The sequence below is a fragment of the Salvelinus fontinalis genome, chromosome 10 (genome assembly GCF_029448725.1).
Source record: "Salvelinus fontinalis isolate EN_2023a chromosome 10, ASM2944872v1, whole genome shotgun sequence".
NCBI lineage: Eukaryota > Metazoa > Chordata > Actinopteri > Salmoniformes > Salmonidae > Salvelinus > Salvelinus fontinalis.
Window position 1 is genome coordinate 30056026 of NC_074674.1, and position 22031 is coordinate 30078056.

The following is a 22031-nucleotide window of genomic DNA, read 5'->3' on the forward strand; positions in this document are numbered from 1 at the left end:
GTCGGTGTTCTAAAACTTTTGACCGGTAGTGTACATGTAAATACTACCTCAATTACCTTGACTAACCGGTGCCCCCACACATTGTCTCTGTACAGGTACCCCCTGTATATAGCCTCGCTACTGTTATTTTACTGCTGCTCTTTAATTATTTGTAAATTTAATTTTAAATGTTTTACTTATCTATTTTTTACTTAACACTTATTATTCTTAAAACTACATTGTTGGTTAAGTGCTTGTAAGTAAGCATTTCACTGTAAGGTCTACTACACTTTATGCCAGCAGCATACCACCCTGCATACCACTGCTGGCTTGCTTCTGAAGCTAAGCAGGGTTGGTCCTGGTCAGTCCCTGGATGGGAGACCAGATGCTGCTGGAAGTGGTATTGGAGGGCCAGTAGGAGGCACTCTTTCCTCTGGTCTAATAAAATATCCCAATGCCCCAGGGCAGTGATTGGGGACACTGCCCTGTGTGTAGGGTGCTGTCTTTCGGATGGGACGTTAAACAGGTGTCCAGACTCTCTGAGGTCATTAAAAGATCCCATGACACTTATTGTAAGAGTAGGGGTGTTAACCCCAGTGTCCTGGCTAAATTCCCAATCTGGCCCTCAAACCATCATGGTCACCTAATAATCCCCAGTTTACAATTGGCTCATTCATCCCCCTCCTCTCCCCTGTAACTATTCCCCAGGTCGTTGCTGCAAATGAGAACGTGTTCTCAGTCAACTTACCTGGTAAAATAACGGTAAAAAAAAAAAACACCTGTTGTATTCGGCGCATGTGACAAATAAAATTTGATTTGACGTTGGTGACGGCTGGAGAGGAGGTGAATGTGCTGCTCTCTCTGTTTTTCTCTCTCTCTTTCACTCGCTCCTCTATTTCTCCCTCCCTCTCTCCTCTCCTGTATCGCTCTCTTAGGTTTGTCCAAACTTTTGACAGGAACTGTATCTGCATAAAAAGCCATTCTCCACTTGTTAGGTAACCAATAGGCTCTGGAAAAGGGAGCATTAACGAGATTCAGCAGCGAGTCGATTTATTTTGAGCGGAAAGTTGGGGGGCCGGAACATAATTACAAATGATTTGTAGACTGCAGATTGACTGCCCAAACAGATCTAATATTTGAATAAAACATAATCATTTCAAACCTTGCTTATATTTGAATAGGGTCACGAGTCTTTCTATACTGAACAAAAATATTAAACGCAAAATGCAACAATTTCAAATATGTTACTGAGTTATAGTTCATATAAGGAAATCAGTCAATTGAAATAAATTCATTAGGCCCTAATCTATGGATTTCACATGACTGGGAATACAGATGTGGTATGACTGGTCACAGATGCCATTAAAAAACAAGTAGTTGTGTGAATCAGAAAACCAGTCAGTATCTGGTGTGACCACCATTTGCCTCATGCAAATGAGAAAACCAGTCAAATCCTTCACATAAAGTTTATCAGGCTGTTGTCCCATTCCTCTTCAATGGCTGTGCGAAGTTGCTGGATACTGTCAGGAACTGGAACACGAGGTCGTACACATCAATCCAGAGCATCCCAAACATGCTCAATGGGTGACATGTCTGGTGAGAATGCAGGCCATGGAAGAACTGGGATATTTTCAGCTTCCAGGAATTGTGTACAGATCCTTGCGACATGGGGCTTTCCATTATCATGCTGAAACATGAGGTGATGGCGTCGGATGAATGGCACGACAATGGGCCTCAGGATCTCGTCACGGTATCTCTGTGCATTCAACTTGCCATCGATAAAATGCAATTGTGTTCACTGTCCATAGCTTATGCCTGCCCATACGATAACCATGGGCAGGCATTTTAGTGGCCTTTTATTGTCCCCAGAAAAAGGGGCACCTGTGTAATGATCATGCTGTTTAATCAGCTTTTAATCAGGTGGATGGATTATTTTTGCAAAGGAGAAATGCTCACTAACAGGGATGTAAACAAATTTGAGCACAACATTTGAGAGAAATAAGCTTTTTGTGCCTATAGAACATTTCTAGAACCTTTTATTTCAGCTCATGAAACATGGAACCAACAATTTACGTGTTGCATTTATATTTTTATTCAGTGTATTTTGAGCTGAAATAAAATATTATAGAAATGTTCCAATAAATTAAAATAACAGCCTCATCCACATCCATGGCCTATAACCGATGATGTCATGTTTTGCCAGTCACTCACTCACTATAGGATGGTTGATATACAGTACAGCCCAGGGCAAGATGCTTGCAGCATTAAGTTAGCAGATACGGATTGTCCAATCAATGTGACCTTACCTTAAAAACTCCTTCTCTATGTATTACATAATTACAACAGTTTTGCCTCAAATATAGTATAAATGACACCAAAAAAAGAGATTTGGGGTGAATTATTTGATAAGTCATGCTGGTCCTATAGGGGTCACATTTTGAGGATCTGGGCGCCGGACAGTATAGTAATATATCACTCACCATGTCTGTGTCTGACACCGGTCCAAAGCTGGTCACGTAGATATTAGTCCTCACCTCCGTCACACTCTCTGCTTGGACACGAGGAGAAGACAGAGGTAGCGTTTAAGTACCTTCCTTAAGGGACAGAGGTGTGCTCCATCTAAGATGGTTACCAGTCCTTACCTGACCCCCAGGCCGTACTGCTGCTCTGTATACTTCAGGTTGGTTGTTGATGTCAATTTAGTAAAGTCAGCTCACTTTCTAAACACCAAATCCAATGACAGAGTCAGAAACATGAATGTTTGATGTCTCACCACTCAACCAAACAAGGCTGAACCTATGGAGGTAGCGAGACTTTGATAGAGGTTGTTTTTAGGGAGAGTGTTTGCATCATTATCACGGTCACAAACTGAGATGAGAAATCACAGGAATAATGAGGGTTGGCAGGACCACATTAAAATCATATTTAGGCCTGTTCACAGGGACTTGTTTGTATTGGTGTCAGATGATGCTATTCACTGTGCATTATCCTAATGCACTCTATTGTGTATAATCCTTTAACTGGGAGCGCTTCCTATCTGCACAGTCTGGGTAAACAACATTTCCTGTGTAATTGGGGGAAATGTGCAGTTTCAGAATAGAGTTAAGGACTGGAGATGAAACACTGAGATAGACTGCCAAAAGTCTGCTGCACATGAGTCATCCTAAATGCGATGACGGAAGTGGTGGGAATCACCTTTTACTTATAAGGTTTCCAATTAGAGCCTCACGGCCAGGCCTTAACTTTCATTTTGTTGATTTCAGGATGTAAACGAACGAGGGGCTTTGATGTAAGGCTGTGAGTGGCTGTCTGCCAGTTGTTGCTCTGAGACGGAGTGAACCCGATGGAATGCTTCCAGAACATGCCGCTATGGAATCTAGAGTTACCCTGGCAACATGATATTGGCCATTAATCAAAATGCACATGCCGAGGGCTTTGGAATACAGAATACGTCCAACACATTTGGAGGGCACCTGAAATTTCTCTCTGGGAGGTCGGAGACTCATGGAAAGTGCATAGGTGGCAGAGCTAGTGTGGTGACAGATTTATCATACATCCTAGTGGGGGTGGAATAGAGCCAGGTTGCTCACCACTGTCAGCTTAAAACATCATCATGTTCACACTCTCATAGACCTCTGACTGAGAATTCAAAATCACTTATAATAAGCTCCATTTTGAAAAAATCCACAATAAATGTAAAATCATTAGTACACGGTCTTATCACCACCCTAATGATGATGTAGCATTAGATGATGTAGCGTTAGCATTAGCTGATGTAGCATTATAATTAGCTGATGTAGCATTAGCATTAGATGATGTAGCATTAGCACTTCTTCCGCCAAGACAGGGCAGGGCCGTCCCCAGTGGGCAGGAAATCAGAGCTCTGCTGGACATCTGAGATCTGAAGACAGGGCTTGCAAGCCAAGTGTCAAGAAGCTGCTGTTTTTAATAGGGTCTTTGTGGCATTCTTTTGGCGATAACCATCTCCTTGTGAGGAGGATCAATAATTTCACTGATCCTAAAAGCAATATGTTCAAGATCTGAAGAGATGTAGCATACTCTCACTGTGATCAAGGAAACTGAGCTGTTAATGACACCACTGTATGGCTCTGAAGGATCAATGGAGGTCAAGCTGACAAGGGACCCAATTGTTCATGGGGTCACAGCTCCAAATCCATCACTGCACACCACGGCTAGCTTCCTGGCTCGGTGAGCCTGGGCTGTCAATGCAGGGAGGTAGGGAGGAGGAAGGGAGGAGAGGACTTGCAAGTGCTCTATGTTTCAGTAGAGGCAGTGGTCAGTGGCTTGTTTCCAACTAGATGGATATTATTTGTACTTCACTCCTGATCCTGGGGCACCATATCATGTGTTCAAGCTTTTGTCCCAGACCAGCACTAACACACCTGATTCAGCTAGTGAAGGTCTTTATGATTAGCAGATTGATTCTTCAAGTTAAAACTAGCTTTAATAGTTTTGGGAAGTAGAGGCAGACAGACATTGCAAAAAGGTAATATGCTAGCTAGTTGATGATCTCTTTGAAGCAATGTATGGCTATATAATGTATGTTTCAAAGACAGTTTTATTAAAGTGGTGGATGGCAGACTCAGCAGCTTAGAGAGAATCCTACACATTGTGTGTGGCAGAGCCCCAAAGGCACTATTAGCAGTATGTCTGGTTCTGGTAGAGGTGGGCAGTGTCTTCGCTCAACAAACCAGCCTACCTCCTAGTCCGGGGCGAAGCCGGTTGTCGTAGCCATCCAGCAGTCTGTCCAGGATCCGGGTGAAAATAGTGATGTTGTCTCTACTGTCGTCAGGCATCGGCTCTCTGTGCCCAACCACTGCCCTGCAGAGAGAGAGAGAGAGAGAGAGCGAGAGAGAGCGAGAGAGAGAGAGCAAGAGAGAGAGCGAGAGAGCGAGAGAGCGAGCGAGAGAGAGAGAGATATTTCAATTGAACACAGCAGACATCGTTGAGTCTTTGCTGTACCAGTGGTTCCTCAGACTAGTCATGAGAAATACAGCTCCACCTGAACCTGAACACCACGTGTGTCTGGCTGTCCACAGCTTCACTCTACACTAGTAATGAATATCCTTTTTACTACGAGCTCAGGCCAGACTATTGGAGGAACTACTGTTGTTTCAAACCACAGAGAGCTGTAAGGGTAATTGAACCTCTTTCTAATTCAACCTTCACAGTCATCGCTACCGCAATGATTAAGACACAAACATGTTGGGGTTTAATTTGAGGTGCTGTGTGGCAGCACACCACTTTCAGACATGGAAAGACCGATTGAAGTCCAAAAGGATTAGTGAAGCCTGTCACAGAGCTGCTGCAAATTCTGCCTCGGGATTTCTTCCTCCTTCTTTCCACATAATATTGACAAAGTAGGTCCTAAATATGCAGTCAACCTCTGCTTCCTTAATTACCTTAAATATGACGAGTAATTATCTCGTTGTGGCCCTGGCCACCGTTCTTCAGTGAACAATGTTCTGGTGAGACGGAGAGGGCACCATAGATGCAGCACTGATGAGCTAATGAGTGCCATTTTCAATCAAACCCAGACCCCCTGAGGGATTGATCTCTGACCTGTCTCCAGGTGACCCCTATGAACAAGCATGTCCGATGGCCGCTAACAGCTAACACTCATTTACATACAGGCATGCACCACACACAAGCACTCTCATATGAACACACATTCACTACATGACCAAAAGTATGTGGACACCTGCTCATCGAACCCCCCTTTGCTGCTATAATAGCCTCCACTCTTCTGGAAAGGCTTTCCACCGATCTCGACAAACCATTTCGGTATGGACGTCGCTCTTTCACACTTGGACATTGTCATGCTGAAACAAGGCCACAAAGTTGGAAGCACAGAATAATCTAGAATGTCATTGTATGCTCTAGCGTTAAGATTTCCCTTCACTGGAACTAAGTGGCCTAACCTGAACCATGATGAACAGCCCCAGAACATTATTCCTCCTCTACCAAACTTTACAGTTGGCACTGTGTATTCAGGCAGATAGCGTTCTCCTGGCATCCGCCAAACCCAGATTCGACTGTCGGACTGCCAGATGGTGAATCGTGATTCATCACTCCAGAGAACGCGTTTCCACTGATCCAGAATCTAATGGCGGCGAGCTTTACACTACTCCAGCCAACGCTCGGCATTGCGCATGGGGATGTGTACGTGCGGATGCTCGGCCATGGAACCCCATTTCATTAAGCTCCTGACAAACTGTTCTTGTGCCCATGTTGCTTCCAGAGGCAGTTTGGAACTTGGTAGTGAGAGTTGCAACCGAGGACAGGCGACTTTTACACACTACAAGCTTCAGCACTCGGCGGTCCCGTTCTGTGAGCTTGTGTGGCCTACCACTTCACGGCTGAGCCGTTATTGCTCCAAAACGTTTTCACTTCACAATAACATCACTTACACTTGACCGGGGCAGCTCTAGCAGGGCAGAAATTTGACGAACTGACTTGTTGGAAAGGTGGCATCCTAAGACGGTGCCACGTTGAAAGTCACAGAGCTCTTCAATAAGGCCATTCTACTGCCAATGTTCGTCTATGGAGATTGCATGGCTGTGTGTTCAATTTTATACACCTGTCAGCAACGGGTATGGCTGAAATAGCCGAAACCACTAATTTGAAGAGGTGGCCACATACTTTTGTATATATAGTGTACAACTTTACATGGGCATGTCGCTGTGCAGTCAAACACATTATACAGTTATATCTAACGTTTACATAGTACACTTCAGGGATTAACATGCACAAGTCCTCAACTGGCAGACAGACTAGGAATTGTGTTGTTTCAAGGGATGGGTGCATTGGCTGTACCTCTGAAATCTCCTTGTCAGTGTACCAGTACTAACAGCACTGTTAAGACAATGTCAAAAAGGAAAAGGAAACTTTAATGGTGACAGCAGGAAAGACAGAATTGAAACAAGAACATTACTGTTGTACGTGTGTGTGTGTGTGTGTGTGTGTGTTGGTGTGTGTGTGTGTGTATCCGCGTCTGCGTGCGTGTTGCACCTTGACATATGAACTACTATTTGTGTTTCATATCCAATCATCTCAGACGCCAGTCAAAGCCAAAGGGGCCTCTGCTGAAAATGAAGCAGGTCTGATTGATAAATAGAGAGAAAAAGAGAGAGAGAGAGAGGGAGGATAGAAAAAGAGCTGCACTCTGTCTAACTCCACCGAAATCTAATTCAATTCCTTGAGCTTAAAGAGGGGCTACGTATACACCCTCTGCATCCAAAGTGGGTACCTCAGGAAGCTTCCCCTAACCTCCCACATGCAAAAATAAATTCAGCATTTGCATCACGTAGGGCTGCACGATATGGGCAAACAATATAGGTCTTATTTTTAACCAAATGTTGCAATTGTGATTTGACACTTGGGTGAACTGATGGAATCATAGCAATATAATGATTATTCTAATTCTATAGTCAGAATATAATAGTGGGCACTTTGAAAACAGGGGTGTTTGACATGACAACAAATGAAAAATCCAGGGAGGAGTTATTGTGACAGGGTAGGAACCAAAGTGTTGATAAGTGTTTCCTAGGCAACCCTCTATTCTTTGGCTACATTGAATGTTTTCTCTTAGCTACTTTATGTAGCTAACATATTCTTGCTTTGTGTATTCCTCTTTGATTTAGAAGATAGTGTTGCACAAACATGCTGATATAAGTGTACACCATCACTGTTATTATCAGGCTGTATAGCTAATTACGTTTGCTCTGACTCCGTACATGTATTAGCTAGCTAGCGATTAGCATTAGCATCTAATTTTTACTCGTTTGACTGCTATGATTAAGCAATAATGCACGAGGGGGTATGGCATATGGCCAATATACCACGACTAAGGGTTGTTAGTGAACCCCGAGTGGCGCAGTGGTCTAAGGCACTGCATCTCGATGCTTGAGGTGTCACTACAGACCCTGCTTTGATCCTGAGCTGTATCACAACTGGCCATGATTGGGAGTCCTGTAGGGCGGCGCACAATTGGCCCAGAGTCGTCCGAGTTAAGGGAGGGTTTGGCTGGGGTAGGCCGTCATTGTAAAATAAGAATTTGCTCTTAACTGACTTGCATGGTTAAATAAAAAAAATATTTAGCATTGCGGAGTGTCTGGATACAGCTGTTAGCTGTGGTATATTAGCCATAAACCACTAGGGTGCCTTATTGCTATTATACACTGGTTACCAACGTAAAATATAAATAAAACAGCGAGTAGCAGCAATGTAAAAACAAAGGGGAGGGGTTAATGTAAATAGTCCGGGTGGCCATTTGATTAATTGTTCAGCAGTCTTATGGCTTGGGGGAAGAAGCTGTTAAGGAGCCTTTTGGTCCTAGACTTGCTGTGCGGTAGCAGAGAGAACAGTCTATGACTTGGGTGACTGGAGTCATTGAAAAAAATGTTGGCCTTCCTCTAACACCACCTAATATATAGGTCCTGGATGTCAGGAAGCTTGGCCCCAGTGATGTACTGGGTCGTATGCTCCACCCTCTGTAGTGCCTTACGGTCAGATGCCGAGCAGTTGCCATACCAGGTGGTGATGGAACCGGTCAGCATGCTCTCGATGGTGCAGCTGTAGAACTTTTTAAGGATCTGGGGACCCATGCAAACTCTTTTCAGTCCCCTGAGGGGGAAAAGGTGTTGTCTTGCCCTCTTCACAACTGTCTTGGTGTGTTTGGACCATGATAGTTTGTTGGTGATGTGGACACCAAGGAACTTGAAACTCTCGACCCGCTCCACTACAGCCCTGTCGATGTTAATGGGGGCCTGTTGAGCCCTCCTTTTCCTATAGTCCATGATCAGCTCCTTTGTCATGCTCACATTGAGGGAGAGGTTGTTGTCCTGGCACCACACTGCCAGGTCTATGATCTTCTCCCTATAGAATGTCTCATCACTGTCGGTGATCAGGTCTACCACTGTTGTGTCATCAGCAAATGTAATGATGGTATTGGAGTCGTGCTTGGCCACGCAGTCGTGGGTGAACAGGCAGTACAGGAGGGGACTAAGCACACACCCCTGAGGGGCCCCAGTGTTGAGGATCAGCATTACAGATATGCTGTTGCCTACCCTTACCACCTGGGGGGCGGCACGTCAGAAATTCCAGGATCCAGTTGAGGAGGGAGGTGTTTAGTCCCAGGGTCCTTAGCTTAGTGATGAGCTTTGGGGGCACTCTGGTGCTGAACGCTGATCTGTAGTCAATTAACAGCATTCTCACATAGGTGTTCCTTTTGTCCAGGTGGGAAAGGGCAGTGTGGAGTGTGGAGTGCGATTGAGATTGCGTCATCTGTGGATTTGTTGGGGCGGTATGCGAAATGGAGAGAGCATGTACTGTCCTCCGTTTCTCTTTGCCTCGATCCTGACCATTCTCCCCGGCCCTGCCCCTGAAAAACATCCCCACAGCATGATGCTGCTCTGACATGCACATTTAACTCTGGGATCTCATATATGCAGGTGTGTGCCTTTCCAAATCATGTCCAATCAATTTACTTTACCACAGGTGAACCCAGAGAAGTTGTAGAAACATCTCAAGGGTGATCAATGATGCACCTGAGCTGCACCTGAGCTCAATTTCGAGACTTATAACTAAGGGTCGTAATATGAGCAATTTTTTTAATGTATTTTTAATACATCTAAAAACCTATTTCGCTTTGTCATTATGGGTTATTATGTGTAGATTGCTGAGTAGTTTTGTTTATTTAACCCATTTTAGAATAAGGCTGTAATGTAACAAAATGTGGAAAAAGTCAAGGGGTCTGAATACTTTCTGAAGGCACTGTATGTTTACATTGCCAAAGCAAGTGAAATAGATAATAAACAAAAGTTCAATAAAAAATTTACCGTAAACATTACACTCACAAAAGTTCAAAAAGAATAAAGATGGCTAAAGGAGGTGTTGGCTTTGGGGATGACCAGTGAAATATACCTGCTGAAGCGCCTGCTACTGGTGGGTGTTGTGATGGTGACCAGTGAGCTGAGATAAGGTGGAGCTTTACCTAGCAAAGATTTATAGATGACCTGGAGCCAGTGGGTTTGGCGACGAATATATAGTGAGGACCAGCTAACGAGAGCATACAGGTCGCAATGGTGGGTAGTATATGGGGCTTTGGTGACAAAACGGATGGCACTGTGAAAGACTGCTTCCAATTTGCTGAGTAGAGTGTTGGAGGCTATTTTGTAAATGACATCGCCGAAGTCAAGGATCGGCAGGATAGTCAGTTTTACGAGGGTATGTTTGGCAGCATGAGTGAAGGAGTCTTTGTTACGAAATAGGAAGCCGATTCTAGATTTAATTTTGGATTGGAGATGGTTAATATGAATCTGGAAGGAGAGTTTACAGTCTAGCCAGACATCTAGGTATTTTTAGTTGTCCACATATTCTAAGTCAGAACCGTCCAGAGTAGTGATGTTAGGCGGGCGGGCAGGTGCGGGCAGAGATCGGTTGAAGAGCATGCATTTAGTTTTACTAGCGTTAGAGGCACGTTGGAGGCCACGGAAGGAGTGTTGTATGGCATTGAAGCTTGTTTGGAACTTTATTAACACAGTGTCCAAAGAAGGGCCAGATGTAGACAGAATGGTGTCGTCTGCGTAGAGGTGGATAAAAGAATCACCCGCAGCAAGAGCGACATCATTGATATATACAGAGAAAAGAGTTGGCCCGAGAACTGAACCCTGTGGCACCCCCATAGAGACTGCCACAGGTCCGGACAACAGGCCCTCCGATTTGACACACTGAACTCTGTCTGAGAAGTAGTTAGTGAATCAGGCGAGGCAGTCATTTGAGAAACCAAGGATGTTGAGTCTGCCGATAAGAATGCGGTGATTGACAGAGTCGAAAGCCTTGGCAAGGTCGATGAAGTCACAGCACAATATACAGAACACACCATAAAATACAAATCAAAGGTTGATACTTCCATTCTTAAAGTCGTAAAGAGGATTTTTTTCAGAAAAGTCCTTTGGGGATCAGTTCGTATGAAGCATCTTTTTGCAGGCATCTCTCCACACTCTCTGCACAGTATTGTCTTTTACAAATGGCGGTTATGATATCGTTTAGGACCTTGAGCATGGCTGAGGTGCACCCATGACCAGCTCGGAAACCAGATTACATAGCGGAGAAGGTATGGTGGGATTCGAAATTGTAGGTGATCTGTTTGTTAACTTGGCTTTCGAGGACCTTGGAAATGCAGGGTAGGATAGATGTAGGTCTATAACAGTTTGGGTCTAGAGTGTCTCCCCCTACGAAGAGGGGGATGACCGCGGGCGCTTTTCAATCTTTAGGAATCTCAGATGATACAAAAGAGAGGTTGAACAGACTAGTAATAGGGGTTGCGACAATGGCAGCGAATAATTTTTGGAAGAGAGGATACAGATTGTCTAGCCCAGCTGATTTGTAGGGATCCAGATTTTGCAGCTCTTTCAGGACATCAGCTGTCTTCATTTGGGTGAAGGAGAAACGAGGGGGGCTTGGGCAAGTTGCTGCGGGGGGTACAGAACGGTTGGGTGGGGTAGGGGTAGCCAGGTGGAAAGCGTGGCCAGCCGCAGAGAAATGCTTATTGAAATTCTCTATTATCTTGGATTTATCTGTGGTGACAGTGTTTCCTAGCCTCAGTGCAGTGGGCAGCTGAGAGGAGGTGCTCTTATTCTCCATGGACTTCACAGTGTCCCAAAACTTTTTGGAATTAGTGCTGCCGGGTGCAAATTTCTGTTTGAAAAAGCTTACCTTTGCTTTCCTAACTGACTGTGTATATTGGTTCCTGACTTCCCTGAAAAGTTGCATATCGCGGGGACTATTCGAAGCTAGTGCAGTGCGCCACAGGAAGTTTTTGTGCTGGTCAAGGGCAGTCAAGTCTGAAGTGAACAAAGGGCTAAATCTGTTCTTAGTTCTACATTTTTTGAAAGGGGCATGCTTATTTAAGACGGTGAGGAAGGCACTTTTGAAGAACAACCAGGCTTTTTCTACTGACGGGATGAGGTCAATGTCATTCCAGGATACCCCGGCCAGGTCGATTAGAAAGGCCTGTTCGCAGAAGTGTTTTAGGGAGTGTTTGACAGTGATGAGGGGTGGTCGTTTAACCGCGGACCCATAACGTACGCAGGCAAAAGGCAGTGATCACTGAGATCCTGGTTGAAAACAGCAGAGGTGTATTTAGAGGGCAAGTTAGTCAGGATGATATCTATGAGGGTGCCCATGTTTACGGATTTGGGGTTGTACCTGGTAGGTTCCTTCCAGTTCCCTCCTGCCAATGACTGGAACGAATTGCAAAAAATCACTGAAGTTGGAGACTTATATCTCCCTCACTAACTTTAAGCATCAGCTGTCAGAGCAGCTTACCGATCGCTGCAGCTGTTCACAGCCCATCTGTAAATAGCCCATCCAACCAACTACCTACATCATCCCCATACTTGTTTTTCCCCTCTTTTGCACATCAGTATATCTACTTGCACATCCTCATCTGCACATCTATCACTCCAGTGTTAATTGCTAAATTGTAATTACTTCGCCACTATGGCCTATTTATTTCCTTACCTCCTTACTTAATTTGCAGACCCTGTATACAGATTTTTCTATTGTGTTATTGACTGTACGTTTGTTTATCCCATGTGTAACTCTGTGTTGTTTTTGTCGCACTGCTTTGCTTTATCTTGGCCAGATCACAGTGTGCTTAAAACTAATAATACGCAAATTATTGTATTTTTCTTGTCTAAATTGAATACATAATTTAAACATTCACAGTGTACATTGGAAAAAGTATGTGAACCCCATAGACTAATGACTTCGCCAAAAGCTAATTGGAGTCAGAAGTCGGAAATGTGTATTAGAGTTGCCTTGCCCTATAAAAACACTCACAAAATTTGAGTTTGCTATTCACTAGAAGAATTGCCTGATGTGAACCATGCCTCGAACAAAAGATATCTCATAAGACCTAAGATTAAGAATTGTTGATTTGCATAAAGCTGGAAAGGGTTACAAAAGCATCTCTAAAAGCCTTGATCTTCATCAGTCCACGGTAAGACAAATTGTCTATAAATTGAGAAAGTTAAGCACTGTTGCTACTCTCCCTAGGAGTGGCCGTCCTGCAAAGATGGCTGCAAGAGCACAGCGCAGAATGCTCAATGAGGTTAAAAAGAACTTCTAGTTGGTCCCAATCCCGGATCCGGGAGCACCCTCATCAGTAAAAAAGCTGCCTAGCATAGCCTAGCATAGCACCACAAGTAAATACTAGCATTTAAATATCATGAAATCATGTCCAAGACACCAGATGAAAGAGACACATCTTGTGAATCCAGCCATCATTTCTGATTTTTAAAATGTTTTACAGGGAAGACACAATATGTATTTCTATTAGCTAACCACGATAGCAAAAGACACAACTTTTTTTTCCCACCATTTTTTTACTGCATAGGTAGCTATCACAAATTTGACGAAATAAAGATATAAATAGTCACTAACCAAGAAACAACTTCATCAGATGATAGTCTGATAACATATTTATTGTATAGCATATGTTTTGTTCGAAAAATGTGCATATTTCAGGTATAAATCATAGTTTTACATTGCAGCCACCATCACAACTCACCAAAGCAACTAGAATAACAACAGAGAGCAACGTGAATTACCTACATACTCATCATAAAACATTTATGAAAAATACAGTGTACAGCAAATGAAAGACAAAGGTCTTGTGAATCCAGCCAATATTTCAGATTTTTTAAGTGTTTTACAGCGAAAACACAATATAGCATTATATTAGCTTACTACAATAGCCAACCACACAACAGCATTGATTCAAGCCAACAGTAGCGATAACGAATAAACCAGCAAAAGATATACAATTATTCACTAACCTTCTCAAACTTCTTCAGATGACAGTCCTATAACATCAAATTACACAATACGTATATGGTTTGTTCGAAAATGTGCATATTTAGCGGCACAAATCGTGGTTATACAATATGAATAGTAGCCAAAATGCAAACAAAATGTCGGAAGAAATCTTGGGAGAGGCACCTAATCTAATCAATAACTAATCATAAACTTGACTAAAAAATACAGGTTGGACAGCAAATGAAAGATACATTAGTTCTTAATGCAACCGCTGTGTTAGATTTTTAAAATGAACGTTACTACGACATACAGCGTGCGTTAAAGCGAGACCGCACCGCAATTAATGGCAGAATAATAGTTTAACATTTTTCAACAGAACAACGAATTAACATCATAAATAGTTCTTACTATTTGATGAGCTTCCATCAGAATCTTGTGCAAGTTGTCCTTTGTCCAGAATAATCGTTGCTCGGTTGTAGATTGTCGTCTTCAACTTTGGAATTAGCAGCAAACATTAGCCATGTGGCGAAGACGTGTCCAACTCACTATAACGCAGCACAAATAAACTACCGAAAATCGCAATATACTGATATAAACTGATATAACTCGGTTTAAAATAACTACATTGATGTTTTTAACACCTATATTGAATAAAATCAGAGCCGGATATATCTAACGCGTATAACGAGAGCTTTTCAGAATGCAATCCTGAGGTCTGTCTTGCGTCATGACGAACGTTGAAAAGACTGCACACCCGGTTCCAAGAGCTTTTATACGGCCTCAGATCTACCTAGACACCCCATTCCAATTCTCACTGCTTACTGACATCTAGGGGAAGGCGTATGCAGTGCATGTCGACCCATAGATTACATTCAAATTAATAAACTGACCCTGGAACAGAGTGCCCGATTTCAGATTTCTCACTTCCTGACAGGAAGTTTGCTGCAAAATGAGTTCTGTTTTACTCACAGATATAATTCAAACGGTTTTAGAAACTAGAGAGTGTTTTCTATCCAATAGTAATAATAATATTCATATTGTACAAGCAAGAATTGAGTACGAGGCAGTTTAATTTGGGAACGAATTTTTACAAAGTGAAAACAGCGCCCCCCTATTGATAAAAAGGTTTTGAGAAGAATCCTAGAATGTCAGCTAAAGACTTACAGGAATCTCTAGATTGATGAAACTGAAATTCAAAATGAATTTCAAAATTAAATTGAAATATGACGGACAGGCTGAGCTGCGTGAGTTTAGTCCCGGTGATCGTGTACTTGCTCTTCTGCCTCTTGTAAGTTCACCTTTTCAGGCAAAATACTGTGGTCCTTTCACTGTTGCGTAAATTGTCAGATTTAAACTATCTTATTGAAACCCCTAGTCATAGGAAGTCCTCTAAATTATGCCATGTGAACCTGTTAAAATGTTATCACTCCCGTGATCTAAGCAAAGTTGAAGCGGAAAGCGGAAAGGTCAGCGTTGACTGCTGCTCTAGTCACTGCATCTTGTGGCTTTAATTTGGTGGAGGGGGGAGAAGAGGAGGAAGTTAAAGTTTCGGATGAGTTCTTACAAGGTCGGTTGAAAAACTCCCAGACTTTGCAAAACCTTGGGGATTTGGTAGATCATTTAGACTCTGAGAAACGTGATGAAATGGTAGCTCTTATTAGAAACTACCCTGTTTTGTTTTCTGACACTCCATCGCAAACCCACTTAATTGAGCATGATATAGACATCGGAGATGCTAAGCCTATCAAACAGAGATTTTATTGTGTATCTGAGGAGAAGAGATTGAAACTGGAAACAGAGGTGCAGTATATGTTGGACATGGTATGGTATTGCGGAGCCATGTTGTTCAAATTGGGCTTCACCCTGTCTTTTGGTCAAAAAGTCTGATTCCACTTTCAGACCTTGCACTGATTATAGAAGAGTTAACAATGTTACTAAAGCAGACCTATACCCTCTTCCTAGGATGGAGGACTGTATTGATCAAGTTGGGTCAGCAAAGTATGTTAGCAAATTTGATCTTTTAAAGGGATATTGGCAAGTACCCCTTACCAAAAGAGCTTGTGAGATTGCTGCCTTTATAACTCCATCTGGTTTGTTCTCTGATAAAGTGATGCCTTTCGGCTTGCGGGATGCTCCAGCCACCTTCCAGAGGCTGATGAATCGGGTGGTCTCAGGTCTGGAAGGGTGTGCCGTGTATTTGGACGACGTGGTCGTCTACTCAGATTCCTGGGAGGAGCATGTTTGGAGAGTGCAAGCTCTGTTCGAAAGACTGGTGTGGGCCAGGTTGACTATTAATTTGGCAAAATGTGAGTTTGCCAAAGCTACAGTCACATACCTAGGCAAGGTTGTTGGTCAGGGATTTGTCTGTCCCGTGGAAGCCAAGGTTCAGGCTGTGAAGCAGTTCCCACAGCCCTCCATAAAGAAAGAACTGATGCGCTTCCTGGGAATGGCGGGGTACTACCGTGCTTTCTGTAAAAACTTTTCGGTAGTAGTGTCCCCCCTGACCAATCTGTTGAAGGCCAAGGCTGAATTTATCTGGTCCACCCAGTGTCAAGAGGCATTTGATGCAGTTAAGGGCCTTTTGTGTTTGGCACCTGTGTTAGTAGCACCAAATTTTGGTAAACCTTTCAAATTGCAGGTAGATGCCAGTCAAATCGGTGCTGGGGCTGTGCTTCTCCAGGAGAATGATGAAAATGTTGAATGTCCAGTCAGTTTCTTCTCCCGGAAATTTAATAAGTATCAGAAAAACTATTCTGTAATTGAAAAGGAGGCTTTAGGTCTCATTTGGGCTTTACAGCACTTCGAGGTCTATGTTGGTTCTGGTTTGACCCCTTTAACTGTGTTCACTGACCACAACCCACTTGTTTTTCTGAGGTCCCTGCAAAATCCCAACCAGCACCTGATGCGTTGGGCTTTGTTCTTGCAACCATTCAACCTTGATGTTAGACACATTAGTGGTAAGGATAATATCATTGCTGATGCTCTGTCCTGTGCTCCTTTAACCTAGTTTGTATCTTTTCTCTGTTGACCCATTTTTTACATTTTTTTACATTTTTTTACATTTTAGTCATTTAGCAGACGCTCTTATCCAGAGCGACTTACAGTAGAGTGCATACATTTTATTACATTTTTTACATTTCATTACATTTTACATACTGAGACAAGGATATCCCTACCGGCCAAACCCTCCCTAACCCGGACGACGCTATGCCAATTGTGCGTCGCCCCACGGACCTCCCGGTTGCGGCCGGCTGAGACAGAGCCTGGGCGCGAACCCAGCCCAGCCCGGGCGCAAACCCAGAGACTCTGGTGGAGCAGCTAGCACTGTGATGCAGTGCCCTAGACCACTGCGCCACCCGGGAGGTGGCGCAGACCCCTACGGGCTGTCTGCGCCTCGTTCCTCTTAAATTGCTCCACAGGTACCAGGGCTGCTGAGTTTGAGGGGCGGACAGTCAGCTGGGGGACACGGGGCTACTGCTAGGAGCCGGGACTGGTATCCTTTTTTTGTTGTTTTGGGGGAAATTTTGATTGTTTTGAATATGTTGGAGGAAGTTGGGTTGAGGGTGGGACCCTCATTTTAAGGAGGGGGGTGTCACAGCTCCCCCTCTGCATTGCAGGGGCGGTTCCTCCTGCAGGCAGAGGAGGGTCGTTAGTGATTGGAGCCACCAATCACTTCTCTCTCTCTCTCTGCTCCTCCAGGTATGATCCTGTTTTGTTTGTTCCTTTGTAGTTTTCCATAGTTTTCACTCAGTCATATTCACAGACACAGATTCACGCATCCATGCACTTTACATACACCTTACATTATGATACTTCCACACCTCATTTCCTTTTCTTAGTTTAAAGTTAATAGTTTGGTTTATAATAAAGAACATTTTTAATTGGCCTATACCTGTTGTTCGTGTCCCCTCATTTTTGTCACAGGCTATGAGCCGGCCCTATACAACTTCAACCTAAAACCTTTTACATAGTCAATAAGGTTCCGAGGGGGTTCCTCAGGCAAATAACATCCTGCAACACTGCTAAAGGCCCACGCACCTTATGACCAAACACTAAGTAATTTGGGCTAAACCCTGTGCTTTCCTGCACTACTTCACGAGCAGCTAGTAACAGCCAAGGTAACCCCTCCTCCCAATCTGCAGACAGTTCTGTACAGTATGCACGAAGCAAGGATTTTAAAGTTTGATGAAAACATTCCAAAGCTCCCTGGCTCTGGGCATGGAACGCAGTAGACTTGTTGTGTTTAACTTTAAGCTGTTTGAGAACTTGAGCAAATACATGGGAGGTAAAGTTAGACCCCTTTAACTACTGATTTTGAAGTTATGGTACGCAAGGAAAAAGCTGCTGGATATCTGGTTGCTTGACACAAAACAGTTAATAAGTAGCTATGACCTGACTTGGACCTTGGTAAAGGCCCGGCACAATCGATAATAAGATGCTCAAAAGGTTGCCCTACGGCTGGTATTGGATACAAAGGTGCATGCTTTACCACCTGATTTGGCTTGCTTGTGCGCTGACACGTATCACAAGTTTTAATAAACTGAGATACATCCCGCTTTAAACGTGGCCAGAAAAAATAACGAAGTATGCGATCATAAGTTTTACGAACACCCATATGACCTGCCACATCACCATGTGAAGTTTGCAACACTTTATTTCGCAAAGTAGTAGGTACAACTATTTGAAAGACTGGTTCTCCTCGACCCTGATCATAGTGTGGAACCCATTTCCTGACCAACAGCCCATCAAGAAGAAAATAACACTGAGCACTATTCCTCACCACTGAATCAGGAACAACTTTATCAAACAGATCAGCCAAAGTAGTATCAGCATTTTGCTCAGCCGTCAATGAATCTCTAGAACTAGTCAACTGTCCTGTCTGGAGTTTGACTGGCAACTCAAGACTTTCTGGCTTACTCTCAATCGCCTTATGAGAGGCTGCGCGGGTAACCGCACAAACTGGAAATACATCAGGAGACACATAGTTTTGATCCGGAGATTCCCTTGCAGGTGACACTGAAGGTTGCTTCTTACAGATGTTTAGTTTGCCATCTGCCCACACCTTACTACCTGCCAAGTCATTCCCCAAAATCATGTGGACTCCCTCTACTGGCAACTGGGGTCTAACCCCAACATCTACATCACCCTCTACTAGACCACATTTTAGGGTAACTTCATGTAAACCCATACCACATACCATTACACAACGGCCAGTATCAGACTCTTTAGAGAACGGCAAAACAGATTCCAGAATAAAAGAATCTAAAGCTCCAGTGTCTCTTAGGATCTTGATTTTAACATTCTGGTTGCCATCTACCAGGGACACTACACCATCTGAAATAAAGGCTGAAAATTCACAGTGGGAAGACTGAGAATCAAACTCAACTAGTGGCTGAAACAGCTCACCCTGGTGGTCAGAGGCTGTAACAGGAGCTGCCATCACAGCAGGTTTAACTTGACCTGACTGTTTTGATTTAAGCAGAGGACAATCTTTCTTCCAATGTCCTTCAACTAAACAGTAGCGACAGGTATTAGCATTAACCGGTGCTTTAAATCCTCCAGACCCAAACTTCTGCTGGGGCCTTTGGAAAGAAGCTCCAAAAAAAGTGACCTACTGTTCCTAGGAGTAAAGTTATTTTTATGGTACATGTCACTGACTCAAAATGGCTTTTATGTGTTAGCCTGTACTAATCTGCAAGGATTGCTGCATCACTTGGAGACTTAACTTTACGTTCATTCATGTATGTAGCAACCTGGTCAGACACAGAATTTTTGAACTGTTCTAACACAATCAAATTAGACAGACCCTCAAAAGTACTAACTTCAGAAGCTGCACACCAACAATTAAATGCAGAAGTCAAATCACGAACAAACTCAGAATAGGTTTATGAATCTAACTTTTTCTTGTAACGAAAACGTTGACGATATGCCTCTGGCACAAGCTCGTAAAACTTCAGAACTGCTGTTTTAACTTTAGCAAAAACTTTACTATCAGCTACACTCAGTGCTGCAAAAGCCTCACGTGCTTTAAGTACACATAGCAACAACATAGTCATGTCCAAATCTGACCAAGCTCTAGCTTCCGCAATACGCTCAAATAAAGCAAAGTATGTGTCTGGATCTGACTCACCAAATTTAGGCAACAAACGAAGATTCTGTGAAACATCAAACTGTGGTAGTCCTTCTGGTCTATTAGCATTTCTCAATCGCTCTATCTCTAACTGCATTTGCAACAGCTCTCTCTGCTGCTCAAAAGTTAATGAAACTTGCACCCTCACTACTAGCAGACTGACCGCCAAAAACACCCATTTCCCTAAGACCCTGCTTTAATCTAGTTTTAACAGTATCTTTAATTTTTTTATCAACAATCTCAATCTGATAATGATCAGAAATTTCAATGAACTGCTCCTTAGTACACAACTCTAAGGCTACCTCTGAAGGAGCTTGAACAAAACTACTCAAAATGGAAGACATTTTCCTCAACCAATACAACTATTACAAATGCTCCAAAAACACACAACTCACCTGCTGTCAGTCTGGGTTCAAGGACAGGAGCCACACCCCACTATCCTCCAAAAACAACTAACTAACTGGCCCTGGTCTTCGTGCAGTCACATGTGGTGTGGTTTTATGCACACAAAACCAGTGGAATGGAAAGACAACCAGAAACCCCCCCATAACCACGGAGGTGCTCCCGAGCCGATGTAGGGGAAAAGGGTAAGGGTTGCTCTACCCACGTTCACTGCCACCTAAAACAAAAACACCACGAGCCTCCTATTGACACTCGCTGATAAGCCTGAACAGGAGAGGACTCCCACCTAAACAAAACCCAGAAAAACAGAGTGAATTGCTTAACTACCAAACTACCTGAACCAAAAGAACACATGGCTCTCAACGCTCTCTTCAACAAAATTGGCCCAACCAAAACATCCCCTCAAACAAAAAAATGTGGTAATCTGAACTAAACTTACCCAAGTTATCTACTATCCCGGACGAGCCCCCACTTGTCACAGGCCGGCTCATAGCCTGTGACAAAAATGAGGGGACACGAACAACAGGTATAGGCCAATTAAAAATGTTCTTTATTATAAACCAAACTATTAACTTTAAACTAAGAAAAAGGAATGAGGTGTGGAAGTATCATAATGTAAGGTGTATGTAAAGTGCATGGATGCGTGAATCTGTGTGTGTGATTATGACTGAGTGAAAACTATGCAAAATTACAGAGGAACAAACAAAACAGGATCACACCTGGAGGAGCAGAGAGAGAGAAGTGATTAGTGAAGTAGGTTTATACCCTGAGCCCAGGTGGCTCCAATCACTAACGACCCTCCTCTGCCTGCAGGAGGAACCGCCCCTGCAATGCAGAGGAGGGGCCGTGACAACATGCTAACATCTCTGTTGACGAGTCTACAATACGTAAAACATTCAGCAAGAATGGTGTTCATGGGAGAACACCACGGAAGAAGCCACTGCTGTCCAAAAAAAACATTGCTGCGCTTCTGAAGTTTGCAAAAGTGCACCTGGATGTTCCACAGCGCAACTGGCAAAATATTCCGTGGACTGATGAAGCTACAGTTGAGTTGTTTGGAAGGAACACACAACACTATGTGTGGAGAAAGAAAGCCACAGCACACCAACATCAAAACCTCATCCCAACTGTAAAGTATGGTGCAGGGAGCATCATGGTTTGGGGCTGCTTTGCTGCCTCAGGGCCTGGACAGCTTGCTATCGTCGACAGAAAAATGAATTCCCAAGACATTTTACAGGAGAATGTTAGGCTATCTGACCTCTAATTGAAGCTCAACAGAAGTTGGGTGATGCAACAGGACAACGACCCAAAACACAGATGTAAATCAACAACAGAATGGCTTCAACAGAAGAAAATATGCCTTCTGGAGTGGCCCAGTCAGAGTCCTGACCTCAAGAAAGCACTTCACACCAGACATCCCAAGAATATTGCTGAACTAAAACAGTTTTGTAAAGAGGAATGGTCCAAAATGTCTACTGACCGTTGTGCAGGTCTGATCCGCAACTACAGAAAACTCTTGGTTGAGGTTATTGCTGCCAAAAGAGGGTGAACCAGTTAGGTTCACATACTTTCCCCACCCTGCACAGTGAATGTTTACATGGTGTGTTCAATAAAGACATGAAAACATATAATTGTTTGTGTGTTATTAGTTTAAGCAGACTGTGTATGTCTATTG

The 22031-nt window shown here is 43.4% G+C and overlaps 1 protein-coding gene across 6 annotated transcripts in view; it reads right to left on the reverse strand.

The window, feature by feature from the left end:
• Positions 1–22031, reverse strand: part of LOC129863985 (gamma-aminobutyric acid receptor subunit alpha-3-like) — a 148846-nt gene that overhangs the window by 90076 nt on the left and 36739 nt on the right. For 5 of the 6 annotated variants that reach the window (XM_055936489.1, XM_055936487.1, XM_055936484.1 and 2 more), the window contains 2 exons: positions 4700–4821; positions 2460–2530 (listed from right to left, as the gene is read on the reverse strand). In XM_055936489.1, coding sequence (XP_055792464.1) covers positions 2460–2530; positions 4700–4796 — 168 coding nt within the window. In that variant the 5' untranslated portion in view covers positions 4797–4821. The remainder of the gene's footprint in view (positions 1–2459; positions 2531–4699; positions 4822–22031) is intronic. The other variant, XM_055936486.1, reaches the window with a different exon arrangement.